The following is a 19828-nucleotide window of genomic DNA, read 5'->3' on the forward strand; positions in this document are numbered from 1 at the left end:
CTGGAGAATTAATAATGGTGGACAAGGAGATGGTAAATGAACTAAATGAGTATTTTCCATCAGTCTTTACCGTGGAAGACACTAACAGTGTGCCAGATGTTGAAGGGTTTGAGGGAAGAGAAGTGAGTGCAGTTACTATTACAAGGGAGAAGGTGCTCAAAAATCTGAAAGACCTTATGGTACGTAAGTCACCTGGACCAGACAAACTGCACCCTAGAGTTCTCAAAGACATAGTGGTAGAGATGGTGGAGGCATTAGGAATGATCTTTCAAAAATCATTGGACTCTGCAATTTTCCATTCCTGTGGCAACATGCCAAATGTCATTCCACTCTTTAAGAAAGGAGGAAGGCAGCAGAAAGAAAATGATAGACCAGTTAGTCTGACATCAGTGGTTGGGAAGATGTTGGAGTCAATTGTTAAGGATGAGGTTGGAGTACTTGATGACACAGTACAAGATGGGACAAAGCAGTGGATGTTGTGTATTTGGATTTTCAGAAGACCTTTGACAAGGTGCTACACATGAGGCTGCTTACCAAGTTAAGAGCCCATGGTATTACAGGAAAGTTACTGGCATGGTTAGAGCATTGCCTGATTGGTAGGAGGCAGTGAGTGGGAATAAAAGGGTCCTGTTCTGGTTGGCTGCTAGTGTCTAGTGGTGTTCCACAGGGGTTGATGTTGGGACCGCTTTTTATGCCATATATCAATCATTTAAATGATGGAATAGATGACTTTGTTGCCAAGTTTGGAGATGATTGGTGGAGATGCAGATAGTGTTGAGGAAACAGGTAGGCTGCAGAAGGCCGTGGACAGAATAGGAAATGTGTAAGAAAGAGGCAAATGAAATTCAATGTTGGAACATGCTTATTCATGCACTATGGTCGTAGAAATAATATGTAGACTATTTTCTAAATGGCGAGAAAATCCAAAAATCTGAGATATAAAGGGACTTGGGAGTCCTTGTGCAGAACACCCTAAAGGTTAACTTGCAGGTTGAGTCAATGGTAGGGAAGGCAAATTCAATGGTAGCATTCACTTCAAGAGGTCTAGAATACAAGAGTAGGGATGTGATGCTGAGGATTTATAAGGCATTGGTGAGGCCTCACCTTGAGTACTGTGAACAGTTCTGGGCTTCTCATCTAAGAAAAGATGTGCTGGCGTTGGAGAGGGTTCAGAGGAAGTTCATAAGGATGATTCCTGGAATGAAAGGGTTATCACACAAGGAACGTTTGAATGCTCTAGATTTGTGCTTGCTGCAATTTACAAGGATCACTGAAACCTTTTGAATGTTGAAAGGCCAAGACAGAGAAGATGTGTAAAGGATATTTCCCACGATCTTGGACAAAAGGGCACAGTCTCAGGATAGAGGGACATCCATTTAAAATTGGGGTGCAAAGAAATTTCTTTTGCCAATGGGTGGTGTCTTTGTAGAATTTGTTACCACAGGCAGCTGTGGAGGCCAGGTCATTGGGTGTATTTAAGGCAGAGCCTGATAGGTTCTTGATTGGACACAGCATCAAAGATTATGGGGAAAAGGGCAGGAAGTGTGACTAAGAACGGGGGGTATAAAAGGATCAGCCATGACTGAGTAGCAGAGCAGACTCAATGGACAAATGGCCTAATTCTGCTCCTTTGTCTTATGGTCTTGTGAATGTGCAGAAACTGTGTCCAGTTTGTGTTAGGAACTTTCCATTGTTTTCCTGTGATGCAAAAATAATGGTATTATTCTGATTTCAGATTTGGGGAAAAGACACATAAATTACTTGAGGATGTTGATATATTAATTTGTATATAATTTTATCATGTTTGCATAGATCATCTGAGTATTTGATTATTATGAGATGTGATGTTACAATTGTAAATGTGTCAATTGATTTAAAATTCAATAGTCTTATTCACATTTAAGAAAGTCGGATTTGTGTGATAGGGCACGTGTGGGCAAGATGGGAAGCCAGGTTAGTGCAACATTGAAATAGCTCACTAGTTGAGCTTTGAATAGACAAACAGATGCATTCAACAGCAAATCAAAAAGATGTGGATTTACACTATAGGACTATCATACATAGGAGCAGAATTAGGCATTTCGAGTCTGTTCCACCATTCCGTCATGGCATATTTATTTTCCTTTTCAATTCCATTCACCTGCCTTCTCCCCATAGTCCTTAGACACCCTTACTAATCAAGAACCCATCAAACTCTACTTTAAATATACCCAATGTCATGGCCTCTACAGTAGTCTGCAGCCATGAATTCCACAGATTCACCATCATCTGCCAAAAGAAATTCTTCCTCATCTCTGTTCTAAGGGAACGTCCTTCTATTTTAAGGCTATGCATTCTGGTCCTAGACCAGTGGTTCCCAACCTTTTCTATGCCCCACACCCCTAGGAAATGTTTGATTAATGTTTGCACCCCCTACAAAAGTAATATCACATTTGAAGATGAAAAAGTCTAATTTCTAATTTTTGAACCACAAATTTAACCACATACAATACTGCGGGTGAATAAATTGAACTTAAAAAAAAAATAAGCTTTTAACTCAGTGCATAAAATGCAAATATAAATTGAGCAATTAGATTCTAATTTTTTCAGAAAAAATTGTAAACATTAAATTGATGAGACTCCTCAACTCTGAGGTGTAACTTCCCAGGTAACGCTGATGAGAATCCTCAACGCTGACTCGAGCAGCGGGAGACTGGAGTGAGTTTACGTTTCTCTCGACTCGGGTAGCGGGAGACTCGAGTGTGCTTGGGACAAACATTACTACCACTTCTCAGGGCACACTGGTAGCTGAGTGATGACTCATGACTTGTCACTCAAGCACGCAAGCCACTCTTTGTCGCACCCCCTGAAATTCCATCTCGCACCCCCTGGGGGTGCGGGCACCCCAGGTTGGGAACCCCTGTCCTAGACTTTCCAACTATAGGAAACGTCCTCTCCACATCCACTCTATGAAGGTATTTCAATATTTGATAGGTTTCAGTGAGATTCCCCTTCAACCTTTTAATCTCCAGTGAGTACAGGCCTGGAGCCATCAAATGCTCCTTATTCATTGACTCTTTCATTCCTGAGATCATTCTCATCAATCTCTTCTGGTGTCTCTCCATACCTTTATTAAATATGAGGCACAAAACTGTTCACAATGGCATTTTTAGATTTGACATTTTGAGGGAAGAATAGTGTATGGGGAGAAGGTGATCAAATGAACACTGGTGGTCTATAATCCAGTTTAATTTGAGACAATCAGTAGTTTCAATTTATTATGTAGTTATGGAGTCAATGATGGAAATGCACCATTTCTTCTTTTCCTCACGTTTGACTGCCAGAATATGAATTACAACCAGATTTGAGACATAGTGACACAGTTTGAAAGAATGGAAGTGGTGGAGGAGACTACTTGTTAGTTTTGACAGAGCTTTTAAAGTGTGGAGGGGGAGGAAGTGGGGGATGGAGAAGAATATATGAGCAGTTTGAGATGTGAATTCCAGAAATTAGAATAGTGAATAGTGATTCAGAAATATAGGCCTGCACCCCGGTATGGCAGAGGGTGTAAACCTGGTTATATAACTTATTTAGAGTTGCACAATAATTGGATAAGGTTTGATGTATGAAGACATAGGTAGAGTTTTTTTTAAAGCAGTGGGAGTGTAAGTTTAAACTTTGCTAATGTGTTTGTATTTTAAAAAAAATTAGTTTTACCAGTTCAACGTTGGAACTCAACGTGAAGGAAGACTGCTTTGCTATGGACATTATCCAGAAATCCTTGTTGTTGATGCCACAAGTCTGGAGGTCCTTTATTCTTTGGTGTCCAAGATTTCTCCTGATTGGATTAGTTCACTGAGTATTATACGTTCACTGAGAACACAAGGTGAGGAATTTGTTTTTTTTCCCCCAGTCCATTTTATATATTGTCTTCATATGATTAAAAGTAAAAAAAAACAGCCAAGATTGCTTTACTGCATGGTACGGAAAAAGCCTTGAATGAAAACGCCTACAAAAAGCCCAGTCCATCACAGGTAAAGCCCTCCCCACCATTGTGCACATCTACAAGGAGTGCTGTTGCAGGAAAGCAGCGTCCATCATCAAGCACCCCCATCATCCAGGTCATGCTGTCTTCTCACTGCTGCCACCAGGAAAGAAGTACAGGCACACCACTAGCTAGAACAGTTATTACACCTCAATCATCAGGCTCTTGAATCAGAGTAGATACCTTCACTCATCTCAACACTGACCTGATCCCTCAACCTATGGACTCCCTTTCAAGGACACTACAACTCATAGTCACAATTAAGTAATTACTTTTTATTTTCTGTATTTTGCACAATTTGTTGTTTCAACATCAGTTGTCCATCTTTGTTGTATGTAGTGTTTCATTGATTCTGTTGTGTTTCTTTGTATTTACTGTGAATGCCTGCAAGAAAATGAATCTCAGGGTAGTATCTGGTGACATATATGTACTTTGACAATAACTTAACTTGAACTTTGAACTGATTTGTCAGTGGATTGCTTTTTGAACACTTGCTGTCAAGATAGATACATTTGTACAAAATACAGCTAATAAAGATTCAAGTTTATGAATGAATGTGGCTCTCAATTGTTCATTCAGTTGCATCACTATGCTAGTGTTCTCATTATTAATTTGATAATTGTGTAGCACTTAATTGTCATTTTGTTATTTTCTTAGAGGACACAGTGATTGGAGTTTCAGTAACTGGAATCTTAAAGGTGTGGATTATTACTGCTGAAATCAGTCGGCTGCAGGTATGATTTCAAGAATTTCATTGGAGTAGTTCTGTAAACTAAAGCAAATTTTCAAGTTCTGATTAGATCAGAAGTTTCATATTTGATCTATACAAGTATGGCTCGTGGCTTTCATGACGTATTGAAATGTCAATGCAGGTCAAGTCTTCAGGTTCCAACTGATTTCTGAAAACACATAGTCTGGACTGTTAATTTTTTGGTTCCTAACCTTAAGCTTATGTATAATCATTTTTGAGTTTCCAATTACACATTTTGTTTGAGAATCCTATTTGCTTTTATTCAATTAAAAAAAAAAATATTTGTTACTGCTTTTCCCTGATGGCTCACCACAAGGTTGCTTGTAACTTAATCTCCCAATGCTTTGTATATTATGTTGTATGCTGTTGTTTTGATATTTGCATGCAATTGAATTTAATGTTTGATTTTGGTCTCCAGCCTTGTGAGCAAACTGAATAAGACCCTATAACAACATCATCTTGTCACAGTATATTTCTTGGAAAAATAAAATTGATGCCAGGTATTATGAATTTCATAAGCACAAGAAGTTCTACAGATACTGGAAATCCAAAGCAAGACACAAAATACTGGAAGAATTCAGCAGGTCAGGTTGTTTGTTCATTCCCATAGATGCTGCCTGATCTGCTGTGTTCCTCTGGTATTTTGTGTATGTTGTTGAGGAATATCATGCTGTATAGAAGATAGAATTGACTTGTTTGAACAGAGGTTAAGGTGAGATATGATAAAGATGTGCTAAGTGGAGAGGTTTCACTGAGGTAAATGAAGAGAAACATTTTCCTCTGTCAGATGAGTAACCATAGAAGATGCAAATGTAAGGTAATTGGCAAAATAAAAACAAAACAGGAACATGTGGCCCCTTTTCTATTGAGTTAATTTGGCATAAATCTACTTGAATGATGTCAAGGATATGAGGTTGTAGATGATAGAGTCATAAGGCACTACAGCACAGAAACAGGCATGTCAGACCATCTTGCCTGTGCCAAACTGTGATTCAGCTACTCCTATTGATCTGTACCTGGACCATAGCTCTCCATACCCCTCCCATCCATGTAGCTATCCTAACTTGTCTTATTTGTTGAAATTGAACACACATACACCAACACTCCTGGCAGTTCATCCGATACCTGCACTTCTCTCTGAATGAAGAAGTTCCCCCTTATACAGATCTATCCCTCGTTCTTTGGATGACTTCCATATCCTCAATGTGTAGCCACCTGGCTAGGCTTTTGATGTACATAAGCCAAGGTCTTCCTCTAGGTTTGCTCCCCTCAATCTTTCCAGAGAGTATGAGTTTTTCTAGTTCATCTTTCCGCATGATGTGTCCTAGGAATCTGAGTTGCCTTTCTCTTATTGTTGGTATGAGTGATCTAACTGCTTGGGCTCTTCTGAGAACTCCTTAATTTGAAGTGTGTGTAGTCCATGATATTTTTAACATTCTCCTGTAGAACCATAATCCAGCTGCTTCTAGTCTCTTTTCCATTGCTGGGGAAATGGCCCAGCAATCACTTCCATAAGTCAGGATAGAATAAATGTTAGCATTTACCCTATCTATTATCATCATTTGTTGTGTCGTAAAACGTAGGTGATCATTGTCTCATGACTATGATTCCTCTTGACAAATTTTTCTACAGAAGTGCTGCCTTCTGGGCTGTGTCTTTACAATACGGATGACCCCAGCTATTATCAATACTCTTCAGAGATTGTCTGCCTGGCATCAGTGGTCGCATAACCAGGATTTGTGATATGCACCGGCTGCTCATATGACCATCCACCACCTGCTCCCATGGCTTCACGTGACCCTGATTGGGGGTGGGGGTTGTGGTTAAGCAAGTGTTACACCTAGCCCAAGGGTGACCTGCAGGCTCATGGAGGGAAGGAGTGTCTTACACTTCTTTTGGTAAAGACGTATCTCTACCGCTCATAATTTTGTATATCTCTGACAAATCTCCCCTCATTCTCCTCGTCTTCAGAGAATAAAGTCCTAACCTAATCAGTCTTTCCCTGCAGATCAGGTCCTCAAGTCTTGGCTGATTGGAAAAAAAAAATTGTATTTACAATTGATTAAGACTATTTCCAACACAAGTAATCAAAATTACAGAAGAGTTTGAGAAACTAAATAGGGAGAAATGATTTCTTGATGTGGTTTCATCAATAGGAAGAGGATGGATGTGAGATGCCTGAGTGGTGAAGTTAGATTGTTTAATTTTGTGTCCAAACATGAGTCTTTCACATGTGATATACATTGCCATAAGTGGCAATTGAAGACAACCTTACACATCAGTGGCTTAGATGATTATACACTATCCTTTGTATACTCAGTTTATTTCAGATGTGATTGCCAAGATCTTATTCACAGTGTTCTTTATTTTAAATTGTGCGTGGTACTTTGTAAATCTGTTTGCAGATTGAAATACTGTACTTTCAGATTTAAAACTTTGAAAAATCTAAAATACCTTAGACAGCACTGAAAATTCAACACTGGTAGATCGCTGAAGTTTTAAGAAGACTTTGAACTCACAGCATTTCAACTTAGGCAAAAGTGCTATGAAGAGAATGGAGCCAACAAAAATCAGAGGGCATAAAGATGTTGAGAAAAGATCATGAGTCTTAATTGGTACTTTAGGTTGCTTTAAATTTGGTAGTAAATTTACTATGTATTCTCTTAACCATCAAATCATTGAGGCCTTTTCTGATGTACACTAACAGTATTTTTGTTGTCTTAGCTTTAATTATTGAACATCTATGTCTTTCCCTGTTTACTTATAATTAATTTGCAATGTGTTATTTTTAAATTGATTTTAGCCAGTGATCAGTACAAGAATGTTTTTCTTTCATTCTAATTTGTAGGACACTGAACCTGTCTTTGAACAGGAATCCAAGCCCATTTACTGTTTGAATTGTCAGAGCCTTTCGTTTTGCACATATACGCAGCGATCACTCTTGGTGGTTTGCTCCAAATATTGGAGGGTAAGATGTTTTGCAGCATAGCTGTGATTTAAAAATAAGTTTTGGAATAAAATGTTAAATGCAAATTTCAATAAGTTTACCTGTTTATTTTTGAAACATTGAATGTACAAGATGTTATTTTACGTGATTGCTTTCCTTCTATTTTCTGTCTCTGATGTCCTCTTGCATTTTCATTTTTATGTGTCTTGAAAGTTCAACGTAAATTTACTATCAAAGTACAGATATGTCACTATATCTGTGATCTCTTCTTGCAGGCATACTCAATAAGTCAATAGAATAATGACCGTAATGGTATCAATTGAAAGAATGCACCAAATGTGGCATTGAACCACTGTGCAAAAGCCAACAAATTGTGCAAATACAAAAAGAAAGAAATAATAATAAATAAATAAATTATAAATATTGAGAACATGAGATAAAAAGTCCTTGAAATTGAGTCTATAGGTTGTGGGAACATTTCAATGATGGAGCTAGTGAAGTTGAGTGAAGGTATCCCCTTTGGTTGAAGAGCTTGATGACTGAGGGGTAGAACTGTTCCTGAACCTGGTGGTGTGAGTCCTGAAGCTGCTGTACCACTTTCCTGATGGCAGCAGCAAGAAGAGAACACATCCTGGGTGGTGGGGTCACTGATGATGGTGCTGCATTCTGTCTGTTAACTTCTCAATTGATTAAAATACCAACCTCCTTTGTGGGGCCTAATGGAAAGCCTCCTGGAAAAACTGCATTAACCACATCCATTGCTTCCTCCTTGTCTATTCTATTGGACACACATTTAAGAAATCCACTGATAGTTGATCATTATTTTTCTTTGATAAATCCCAGAGATCATCAGATACTTGGGAATAAATGGAATTCAGTCTCAAGAACATTTCAAATATATTTTATTTTAAAAATTAAATATTAGTTCTTCATTCTGTTGTATTTCTGGAAATTATTTCTATTTTCTATGAAGAGTATGTTTTAATTTCTTTGTTTCTGTATTTTCCATTATAACTTCACCTGCTTCCAAGAGTAAGGACTTACCTATGTCCTCACTAGTCTTTTCCTTTTTGCATGGCAATGAAAACTGTTGAAGCCTATTTTTATATATTTTCCTAGTACACTATTTGATTCCGTCTTCCTTAACTTTACCAATTTCTTGATTAATATGACACCTAGTTTACACGTAAGATGCCTGCTTTGGTGATTTTATTTAATAGAAATAAATACTGGATAGCTTCACTTTGGAAAGTAGAACTTGAACACTGCAGGGTTAATGACAGGATTCTTAAAAGTGTGGAGGCACAGAGAGATCTTGGCGTTCATGTCCATCGATTAAGTGCAAGTTGATAGGGTGGTTAGATAGGCATGTGGATGTGGAGAGGATACTTCTTAAAGTGGGAGAGTTTAAGACCAGAGGACACGGCCTCAGAATAGAGGGGTATTATTTTAGACTGGAGATAAGGAGGAATTCCTTTAGCCAGAGAGTGGTGAATCTGTGGAATTCTTTCCCACAGGCAGCTAAGGAGGCCAAAACTTTATGTATATTTAAGGCAAAGGTTGATAGATTTTTGATTGGTCAGGGCATGAAGGGATATGGGCGGCGGGGGGGGGAGGGGAGATAGGAGACTGGGGCTGAGAGTAAAAATGGATCAGCCATGATGAAATGGTGGAGCAGACTTAATAGTCAAATAGCCTAATTCTGCTCCTATATCTCATGGTCTTATGAAAGAAACATGGAGGGTTCTGTTAGAAGGAGGGTTTAGATTGATCTTGGTGTAGGTTAAAGAGTCAGCACAACATTGTGGGTGGAAGGGCCTGTACTGTGGTGTTATGTTCTGTATTTGTAACATTGATGCACCATCAATAACTCTCGGAGACGAGAGGCGAGATATAGGCTTTTATTGGCTGGAAGAAAGAACAAGCAGCAAGTGACCACCACACAACATCCTGGAGACTGAGGCAGGGGCTGTGCCTCCGATCGCCTTTATACCGGGGTCTGTGGGAGGAGCCACGGGAGCAGTCAGCGGGGGGGGGGGGGGGGGGCGTGTCCAGACAGGTATATGTAGTTCACCACAAACTCTCTTGTTGGAAGTGATGCCATGATGTTATTTGTATCAACATGAGGAACAGACAGAGCTTTGGATTGATATTTTATCTTGAGATTGGCGTTGCTTCACTGTTACATCCGGTTGACAACATAAACCAAGACTTGAGTCCATTGCCTCATCCCTTCAGAGGCAAGTTGCCAACAACTGAACTTAGACACGACACAAGATCATTTAGCAGCACACACAAAATGTTGAAGAACTCTGCTAGTCAGGCAGTGTCAATGGAGGGGAATAACAGTTGACATTTCAGGCTGAGACTTTTCATCAGGACTGGAAAAGAGGGGAGAAGAAACCGGAATAAGAAGGTGAGGAGAGGTGAAGGAGGACAAACTGGCAGGTAATGGGTGAGAGGGATGGGGGTGTAGTGATAAGCTGGGAGGTGACAGGTTGAAGAGGTAAAGGGCTGAAGAAGAAAGAATCTGATGGGAGAGGACTGTGGACCATGGGAGAAAGAGAAGGAGGGGCACCAGAGGGAGGTGATGGACAGGTGAGTAGAAGAGAAGGGGTAACAAGATTGAAGAATGGAAAAAGAGAGAAAGGGGGTGAAATTACTGGCAGTTAGAGAAATCAATGTTTATGCCATCAGGTTGGAGGATACCCATAAGGAATATGTAAACACGAGGAAATCTGCAGATGCTGGAAATTCAAGTGACACACACAAAATGCTGGTGGAACACAGGCCAGGCAGCATCTATAGGGAGAAGCACTGTTGACGTTTTGGGCCAATACCCTTCGTCAGGACTAACTGAAAGGAAAGATAGTAAGAGATTTGAAAATAGGAGGGGGAGGGGGAAATGCAAAATGATAGGAGAAGACTGGAGGGGGTGGGGTGAAGCTGAGCGCCAGAAAGGTGATTGGCAAAAGGGATACAGAGCTAGAGAAGGGAAAGGATCATGGGACAGGAGGCCTAGGGAGAAGGAAAGGGAGAGGGGAGCACCAGAGGGACATGGAAAGCAGGCAGAGTGATGGGTAGAGAGAGAGAGAGAGAAAAAATATGTGTTGCTTTTCCAACCTGAGTTTGGCCTCATCATGGCAGTAGAGGAGACCATGGGTAGCCTCCAGGTAATCCAGCCTTTTGAGACAGACAGGGTGAAAGTATTGACAAAGTGATCCCCTGCATTGTGTTTCAGGTATAGCACTTAGTCATTTAGATGCTTTTTATTTGGTACTTTTAATAAGATTCTAGTTAAAGTGAGTTGGCACAAATTTACTTTAAATCTTCATCCAGTCACTGGAATTTTTCTCTTAAAAAATGATATGTAACTCTGATATATCATTATATTTATTTGCTGTATCCTCCAGGTGTTTGATGCAGGAGACTTTTCCTTGTTATGCTCAGTATCCAGTGAGGGTGACCAGTCTTGGACTGGGGGTGAATTCATTGATGCTGATAAGGTTGTTATTTGGTCTGAAGATGGGAGTAGTTTTATCTACCGACTACCTTCAAGGTATTTATCTTAAATTTTAAACTTCTTTTTTAAGTAGTGACTAGTATTCAGCAATAGATGATCTTTGTCAGTTTTTCATTTGCTGTTAGATATTGGATTCATTTATTTATTGAAACATATATTGAAATGCGTTGTTTGCATTAATAACTGATGCAAACTAAGGATGTGTTAGGGACAGCCATTTTGGTGCCAAAATACTATGCCCACAATGTTCAGCAGAACAACACAAGCAACAACAACAATACAACAGCAATAGCAAAACAAAACCTTATCCTACTATAAACTCATGGTTCCATGAACATCAAAGCCTTTAACGATGCTCGTCATATCAAAGCTACTCTGCTCTCATTCGCTAATGACACATGACTTCCATCATCGGTGCATCTACCGTGTTGCAGCTGCATCATATTTTCCCAGTCCAGATCTGATCAATACCAGTGTCTATTTCAGGCATCATGCGTGGAACTGACTGCATGTTCTCAGCGTTAAAGAGTGTGATGGATAAAGAATAAATAAATCATGAAAAGACAATCAATGACAGTCTACATAGAAGAATATTAATTAAATTTGAAAAATTTAAGATAAAAATGGACTTTGCCTTACTGTGGCATTGTTAATCAGTAATTTTCACATACAGTACTGTGCCAAAGTCTTAGTCATTCTCTCTCTCACACACTCACGCTCGCACTCAATTTCTCACTCGGCATCAATAAAGTATTATATATATGGTGCCTAAGACTTTTAAGCAGTACTGTAGTAATTTTATGTATTGTACTGCTGCAAAAAATAAATATAAAATTCATGACGTGTGAGTGATGATAAACCCGATCCTGATATTGGTCTCTACTGTGGACTGAGAGTGGGAAGTGGGCAGGAAGAGGGGAGTCATGGATGGGAAAGGAGAGGGGAGGGTGCAGGACATACCAGAGAGATATTCTGAATGATCAACAAACCAAGTTTTGGAATCAAGTGACCTTGCCTGCTGTCTCTGGGCTGGCTGTGTGTGTCTGGACCCGCATCACCCCCTGCCCCAGCACTCCTTTCCTACCACCTGTCCCATACCCCTCCCACAGCCCTCCACCATCACCATTCTCAACATCTTTTGTTCCCATCAGATTTACAAATTTGCTGTTTGCTTGGTATGTTGACAAATACAATATTATGCAAAAATACTCAGACACCCTAGCTACATATATGTACTTAAGACTTTTTCACTGTTTTCCTTGAAGAGTAACCACAGAGATTGTATCAAATGTATGGGATCTAATGATGTATCATTTTAAATTTGGAATGGTATATTTTGGCTAATGTACAGATTGTAATATTGTGCAACTACTAGTATATACTTGTAATTTATTATATCAGTGCAACTGTTATATCATCACTGTTTGTATTTGGATCTCATATGCCCCTCATTGGATATTAGTGTAGTAACCTCCAAAAATATTACCATTGCAGGTTCTTTAAAACAGTTTAGAATTTATTGATAGGAATATAATTGAATGTACATTCAGCTCTTTTTCGTGTTAGAAAATCCCAAAAATTATGTTGTGTTTTTACTTATGTTGTAGCAAAGTGTATTGGATTGAGAAATTGTACAATGTATTGTAACGATGTACAAGAAATAAAAGTACTTTGTTGTTGTTCCCCAATAGCTGTTTACCAGCCAGTGAGTCATTCCGCAGCAATGTTGGCAAAGCTATTGAAAATTCCATTCCGCCTCTACTGTATAATGTTTCGGACAGGAAGGATAAATCTGTAAGTAATACTTTTTATTCAACAAATAGATTTAAGTAAGTAAATTATTTATTTCGTGCAATATTTCAGCTTCCTTAATTTTTCAGTGCATTTATAAAGGTCATTCAATCTGGAAACAGAATGATTCTAATGTCAACCTGAACTTGATTGAGAGCTAAGGTCTCTGTTCTCTTGACATGATCTATCAATCTTAAATTATTTCACTGTGGATTTAATCAGGATCTTCCAGGTATCAGTGAGAGAAGGCTTTCATGCCATCAGCTGCAGCCAGATCTGAATCCAGTTTCCAAATATAGGCTGCCTTCCAAATATGACCTGTGCCATTGCTGGAGTCTTAAATGAATTATACTTTATACAGGTAGATTCTGATATGGAATATTTGGTCACTTTGAATAATATCTTCAATTATTCAGAACAGTACTTTTTAATGACCTGTTATTCCTACCATTCCTACTGTAAAACCATTGTTTTTGCAGTAGCTACACTCTTGCAGCTCAAAGTACCTGGACCATTCTTCATTGAATCAAAGCAAGGTTTCTGAGTCAAAGTAATCCAGAATACCCAGCAAGAGATCAATAAATTAAAAAAGCCTAGCTTGAAGGAACTTAATTTTCTATTATTTAACCTTATGGATTTGGATCTTGTTATTTTAAATCTGTCAAATTTGTTTATATAAAAGTTAGATTTTGGAAGTTTTGTTTTCATCTAATGAAATGGTTTGTCTAAAAGTTGCCTATTTTATTTGTACTACTGTTCTAAGTCCTGCCTATCGGTGATGAACTTGGCACCATGCCCTACATCAGCTTTGGCTTAATGACAATATAACAATGGAAAGAACTTAGAATTAGAGACAAGGGGAGGAATCCCAAATTATTTGTCAGACTTTTAACTTTTGCTTACGTTTTGGATGCCAATTTTATGCTTTTAATGTGAGTATTTTAGAATCTTATAGTAAATATAAAGCAAAAAGACATTTGGCCCATACTTGTTTTGGCTCTTTGTTGAAATTCAGTCCATTCCATTCACCTCCATTGCTCTAATTATTTTAATTGATGATCCAATTTTCTTTAGAAGAACTTGATTAACAATTTTCATCCAAGTTGCATACTTTGAGTTCCAAATATAAACAACTTCAGTCTAAGATGGAAAAAAGTATGTACCTGTGATCTTTTGCACATCATTTTATATCCTTGTGCTTTGGCACTTTAACATGTGCCAGTGGGAACAGCTATCTGTTTACCTTAAGCCCATCAAGATTTTGAACACTTCGAACCAAGTCTCTTCTCAATCTGCTCTCTATCCTTGCCTCTTCCTTTCTAACCTTGCTTCTGAAATTTGCTATCTGAGAAAACATTTTTGTAAATCTTTTCTACACATTCTGGAATTGTCATATCATTCCTAAAGTGGAAAGAGACGCATGTCTCCTCAAACTTCAGAATCAGGTTTATTGTCACTGTCTTGTATGATGTGAAATTTATTGTTATGCAGTAGCAGTACAATGCAAGGACATAAACTTATTATAAATTACAAAAATAAAGAAATAGTTTAAAAAAAAGAATAATGAGGTAGACTTCCCAGTTTGTTCAGAAAAATGGTGCAGGGGAAGAAACTGTTCTTGAATCACTGAGTGTTAATTTTCAGGCTTCTTTACCTCTTCCCTGATAGTAGTAATGAACAGAAGCAATATCTTGGATGGTTAGGGTCCTTAATGATGGATGCCACCTTCTTGGTGTCTTGAAGGTGTCTTGGTTGGGTTGAGCCCGTGATGGAACTGGCTGAGTCTACAACCTCTGCAGCCTCTTTTGATCCAGTGCTTTGGACTGTGATACAACCAGTCAGATATACTAAATCTTCTCAAACTACTGAAAAGTAGAGCCACAGGCTTGCTGCCTTTGTGATTCCATTAATGTGTTGTGCCCAGGACAGATCTTCGGTGATGATGACACCCAAGAACTTAAAGCTGCCCACCCTTTCCACCATTGAACCCTCAATGAGGACTGGTGCATGCTCTCTGACTTCTCCTTTGTGAAGTCCACCATCAATTCCTTGGTGTTACTGATATTGGTTGTTGTGACACCATTCAATGTGCAGTCTGTCGTACTTCTGAATACCCCCCATTGCTACCTGTTCTAGCTGAACTAGTGTTTCATGAGTTTAAAATAATATTCTAATTTTTGTGTTCGGTACCACATTTTGTGAAAACCAGTATCTCATATGCCTTGCGTATTGGTGATTTACTGCATTTTGTCACCTGTAAGGATTTGTACACTAATACTCTGATCTCTGTTTCTGTATGTCTTTTAAAACTGCACCACTTAATCACAGTATGTTGTTTTATTCTCATTTATTCTGCCAAACTATATTATTTGCATCTCAGCACATGAAATCTCATTCTCTGGACTTTCCTGCATCATCTTATGCATTATCCTCCTCATCTTCCTCATTTACCACATTATCAAGTTTCGAGTCATCTATGCTTATCCACATCCAGGTCTAAATCATCAGGATATTATCAAAAAAAATTGTTGTAGTTCGTGGAACTACTTTTTGACTGATTGGGTCATATTTGAAATTTTCTGTCTTTCTGGCACCTTTCCTATGTGCCGGCAGGTTTTGAAGATTGTAGTAAACCGTTCTGCAATCTATGTATTCCATTCGGTGACTTTTCCAGTTAACCCCTTTTAACAATTTTCATCTGATCCATTATCTTTTCTGCCTCTCTTTCTGAGGTATTGATGATAACCCTTTTTTCATATAGTATTCTAATCTTGTCCTAGTTCATTGAACTTTCTGAACTTTAATCACTGCATCCCTGCCTCTTACCTCTTATTACTTGTCATCTATAGAAAGCTTTTGGATTCATTGTTATGTTTATCGCTTATCTAGTCTCTTACTCTATGCCAGTCCTGTGCTTTCTTTTTGATCCTCCTCTCAACTTGCTCTGTTTAGTCTTGCTCTGACTGGAGTATCACATCTTTTTGTTTCATCAGATGTTCTACCTCCTTTACTCTTGAGGGACACATTTTTGTTCTGCCACCCATTCCCGCGTAAAGGATCATTCCATCTGATAATATATCCATCATTCTCCTAGAATTTGATTTGTCAGTAAATTTGATTGCATTTTATCCTAATTTGAAATCGATCCCATTGAAATTAAGAAGATTGACTGTAGTTTTCTTCATGGCCTTATCCTTTTGTAATGATACCACCTTGTTTCCCAAATGTTCTCCCACTGAAAAATGGTCTACTTATTTTATTCCCAAGATTTAGGTCCAGAAATGTCTCCTTTCCATACCTCCACAAAACAAAGTTGTTGGGAACAAAAATTCCTTCCCTCCAATCTTTACTCTAATGTTATCCCAATTAATATCAGTAATTGAGGGTCCCTGGTGTCCTACTCTTGTAAATCTCTGTAAATGTTCAGCATATTTGCCCCTCTATCTCAGCCACTATTTGTTAGCTCAGAGAAAATACTTATTCATATGATAGTGCGATGATTTTTTAAAAATTACATGAACAAGTTGATGCTGCCTTTTTACTTGGACACCCTCTCTCTCTCCAACACATAACATCTTCTTTAATCAGTATTACTGTCTGCCTACTTTTCGCTTGCTCTTCGTCGAAGCTGGATACTTTGAAACCAAGTATGTTAAACACCCAGTCTTGTCCTATGTCTTGCTGAAGTATTTCAGTGATTGTCACTGTCATATGTTCAGTTGAAAATTTGTGGTTAGTAATAGACGTAATGATATTAGACCATAAGAAAGACATGAGAGCAGAATTAAGTCATTTGGCTCACCGAGTCTGTTCCACCCTTCCATCATGGCTGATATCCCTCTCAACAGCATTCTCCTGCCTTCTCCCTATAACCCCTTACAAATCAAGAACCTATCAGTCTCCGCTTTAAATATATCCCGTGACTTGGCTTCCACAGATGTCTGACAATGAAATCCACAGATTCACCACCCACTGATTAAGAAATTCCTCTCATCTCTGTTCTAAAGGAAACTTGTTTTAGGGCTAGGGCTACCAGACTGAGTGACAACTTTTTTCCTCAGGCTGTGAGACTAATGAATATTCTTCCACCTCTGATGTCTATTCACTAGGACAACAAACAGTTTACTCTTTACCTGTGCTGTGCACTACATGCATTTGAATCATATTTTATTAATTTGTGGTAATTTATGTGCTTTGTCTGATATGTTTTGTGGATGCGCCACGGTCTGGAGGAACGTTGTTTTATTTGGCTGTATATACAATCAGATGACAATAAACTTGAACTTGAATTTTAAGTTTAAAATTGTGTTCAAAGCAGGGCACTGATCAGTGTGAGGAAGAATTAGTTTTCAAAGAAAAGATATGGAAAAGGTCCTCAAGATGGCAGCAGAGCAAAAAAGAAACTCATGCTAGAAATCTGAAATAAAACAGAAAATGCTCAAAGTACTCTACATGTGTGGTTAGATGGATCTGTGTGAAGAGAAATGGAGATGATAATTTTCTTGGTGCATAAGTTCTGTCAGTATCAGCAACAATAGGAAGGTAAAGTTGAAGTTTCACAGTCAGACTTTTAGAGCCAAGGGAAGATGTTGGAACATAGAACAATACAGCACAGGAACAGGCCCATTGGCGCATAATAGCTGTACATGATGTTAAATTAAGCTAATCCATTCTGCCTGCACATGATCCATATTCTTTGAGTTTATTAACAATGGCATTTTATCTTAACATTACTTATTCTCTTCACTAAAAAGGTGATTTCAGTGGTTTTGGAGACGTGGATTATGAGAAATAATTGGGGGTGCCATTGTTACATAGCAGTTAGCACATCGTTATTACAACCCAGGATGTTCAGGAGTTTGGAGTTCAATCCTTTAAGAAGTTTATACGTTCTTCCTGTGACTTCGTGGGTTTCCTCTGGGTGCTCTGGTTTTCTCCCACATTCCAAAGATATACCATAGGTTAATTAATTGTTGTAAATGGTCCTGTGATTAGGCTAAGATTAAATAGGCGTGCTGCTGGGAGTTGGGGCTCATTGTGGCCAAACATCTTGTTCTGTACTGTATCTCCGAATGAATGAATAATTAACGGCCCAATAGAAGGACGTGACGCTTGTGGTAAGGGAGCTGAAGGGATGAGAAATCGACGGTGGATTATGTAGAAAAGTCAGAAATAGCTTTTTAGCAACCTAGTTTACTAATGTACCTTTCTTAGAATTCAAAAGTAGCCACTTGGTGGCTCTTGAAGCAATCCAAAATTAAACACATTTGTTTTACAGAAAAATATAACCAATTTTTACAGAAGATGATCCCACACATAGATTTGACTTGAATGAGCAATTAAAGTAACATCGTAGGGTAGTGTATGCATTTTTAAGAAGGAATTACATTTGAATAGAAAACATTTTATTCAAATTTTGACTTTGTATTTTTCTTTTTTCAATGTGGATTTTATAAGTTACATTTTTGTTAGACACAGTAAAGAAGATTTTAACAACTTGAAATACACTGAAATGTATTCTTTTGAGCTACTGCATTTCATAAGGACCAGGGTTGACGCAATTTGAAAATGTCTGCTGTGATGTGAAATGACAAAGCAGCATTGCCATTGGTAGACCTGATATAGTGTCTATTTTAATAAGATCAGTGAAATTTGCACTTGCTTGTCAAGGTTTGGAGGACAAGAGTAAATATTATATAAACAGTTAGGGGAAGTAGTATGTCATTACTTATTTATTTTAATAGCAGCAGTATTTCAGCATTATTTGCAGAAATTGAAGCAGAGTTAGTTTTCTTTGTTGGAGAATGCAGTTTTTGCAGTCTTTGTAGTTAACCAGCAGGGGATGCTATGGTATCACCAGGGCTATGTATTCCATGGTATTTGTAGCTTTAATATTGATTTAAAAAAAAATCCTCTCCAGAATTGTAATCTTGGTTAACTGAGGCAAAAAGCAACAGACAAGCAGTACAAATAGCAAAATGTCATTCATACCCTCAAACAGAAAAACAAAACACAAAAATTCTTGCAGCATCTTCTCGTTAACTAGTTTGATGGGTAGCATCGCGGCTAGTGTGGCGCTATTAAAGCTTGGAGTATTTTGGAGTTCAATTCTGGCGCCATTCTGGAAGGAGTTTCTATATGTTATCCCTGTGGAATGTGTGGGTTTTCCCTGGGTGCTCCAGTTTCATTCTACAGTCCAAAGCCGTACTGGGTAGGTTAATTGGTCATTGTAAATTGTCCCATGATTAGGTTAGGGTTAATTTGGGATGCGGCGTTGTTGGGGCGGCTTGGCTTGAAGTGTCAGAAGGGCTTATTCCACACTGTATCACTAAAAAAAAATAGAATTTCATATCATTCCAGGTATTACTTAGGAACTTGTTCACAATAACTCCTCAATTTGTAGATTCAAAATAAGAACATAAATAGTAGCAGGAGTAGGCCATCAAGCCTGCTCCATCATTCAATAAGATCCTGGCTGATTTGGCTATGGACTCATCTCCACCTACCTGCCTTTTCCTCATAACCCTTAATTCCCCTACTGTGCAAAAATCTATCCAACCTTGTCTTAAATATATTTACTGAGGTAGCCTCCACTGCTTTACTGGGCGGAGAATTCCACAGATTCACTGCTCTCTGGGGGAAAAAAGTTCCTCCTCATCTCTGTCCTAAATCTACTCCCCTGAATCTTGAGGCCATGTCCTTTGGTTCTAGTAAATCTCAGAATAAGCTAGTATTACTGTTTTTTTCCCCTAGATCATTTGGCAACAAGATCAGGTTATTATGTATGTATTG

At 38.4% G+C, this 19828-nt stretch overlaps 1 protein-coding gene across 5 annotated transcripts in view; it reads left to right on the forward strand.

Annotated features, from left to right (window-relative positions):
- wdr7 (WD repeat domain 7) overlaps positions 1–19828 on the forward strand; it is a 573837-nt gene that overhangs the window by 50384 nt on the left and 503625 nt on the right. For all 5 annotated transcript variants that reach the window (XM_073064130.1, XM_073064129.1, XM_073064131.1 and 2 more), the window contains 5 exons: positions 3691–3865; positions 4682–4758; positions 7624–7743; positions 11136–11281; positions 12937–13039. In XM_073064130.1, the coding sequence (XP_072920231.1) occupies positions 3691–3865; positions 4682–4758; positions 7624–7743; positions 11136–11281; positions 12937–13039 (621 nt within the window). The remainder of the gene's footprint in view (positions 1–3690; positions 3866–4681; positions 4759–7623; positions 7744–11135; positions 11282–12936; positions 13040–19828) is intronic.

This window comes from Hemitrygon akajei, chromosome 13 (assembly GCF_048418815.1).
Source record: "Hemitrygon akajei chromosome 13, sHemAka1.3, whole genome shotgun sequence".
NCBI lineage: Eukaryota > Metazoa > Chordata > Chondrichthyes > Myliobatiformes > Dasyatidae > Hemitrygon > Hemitrygon akajei.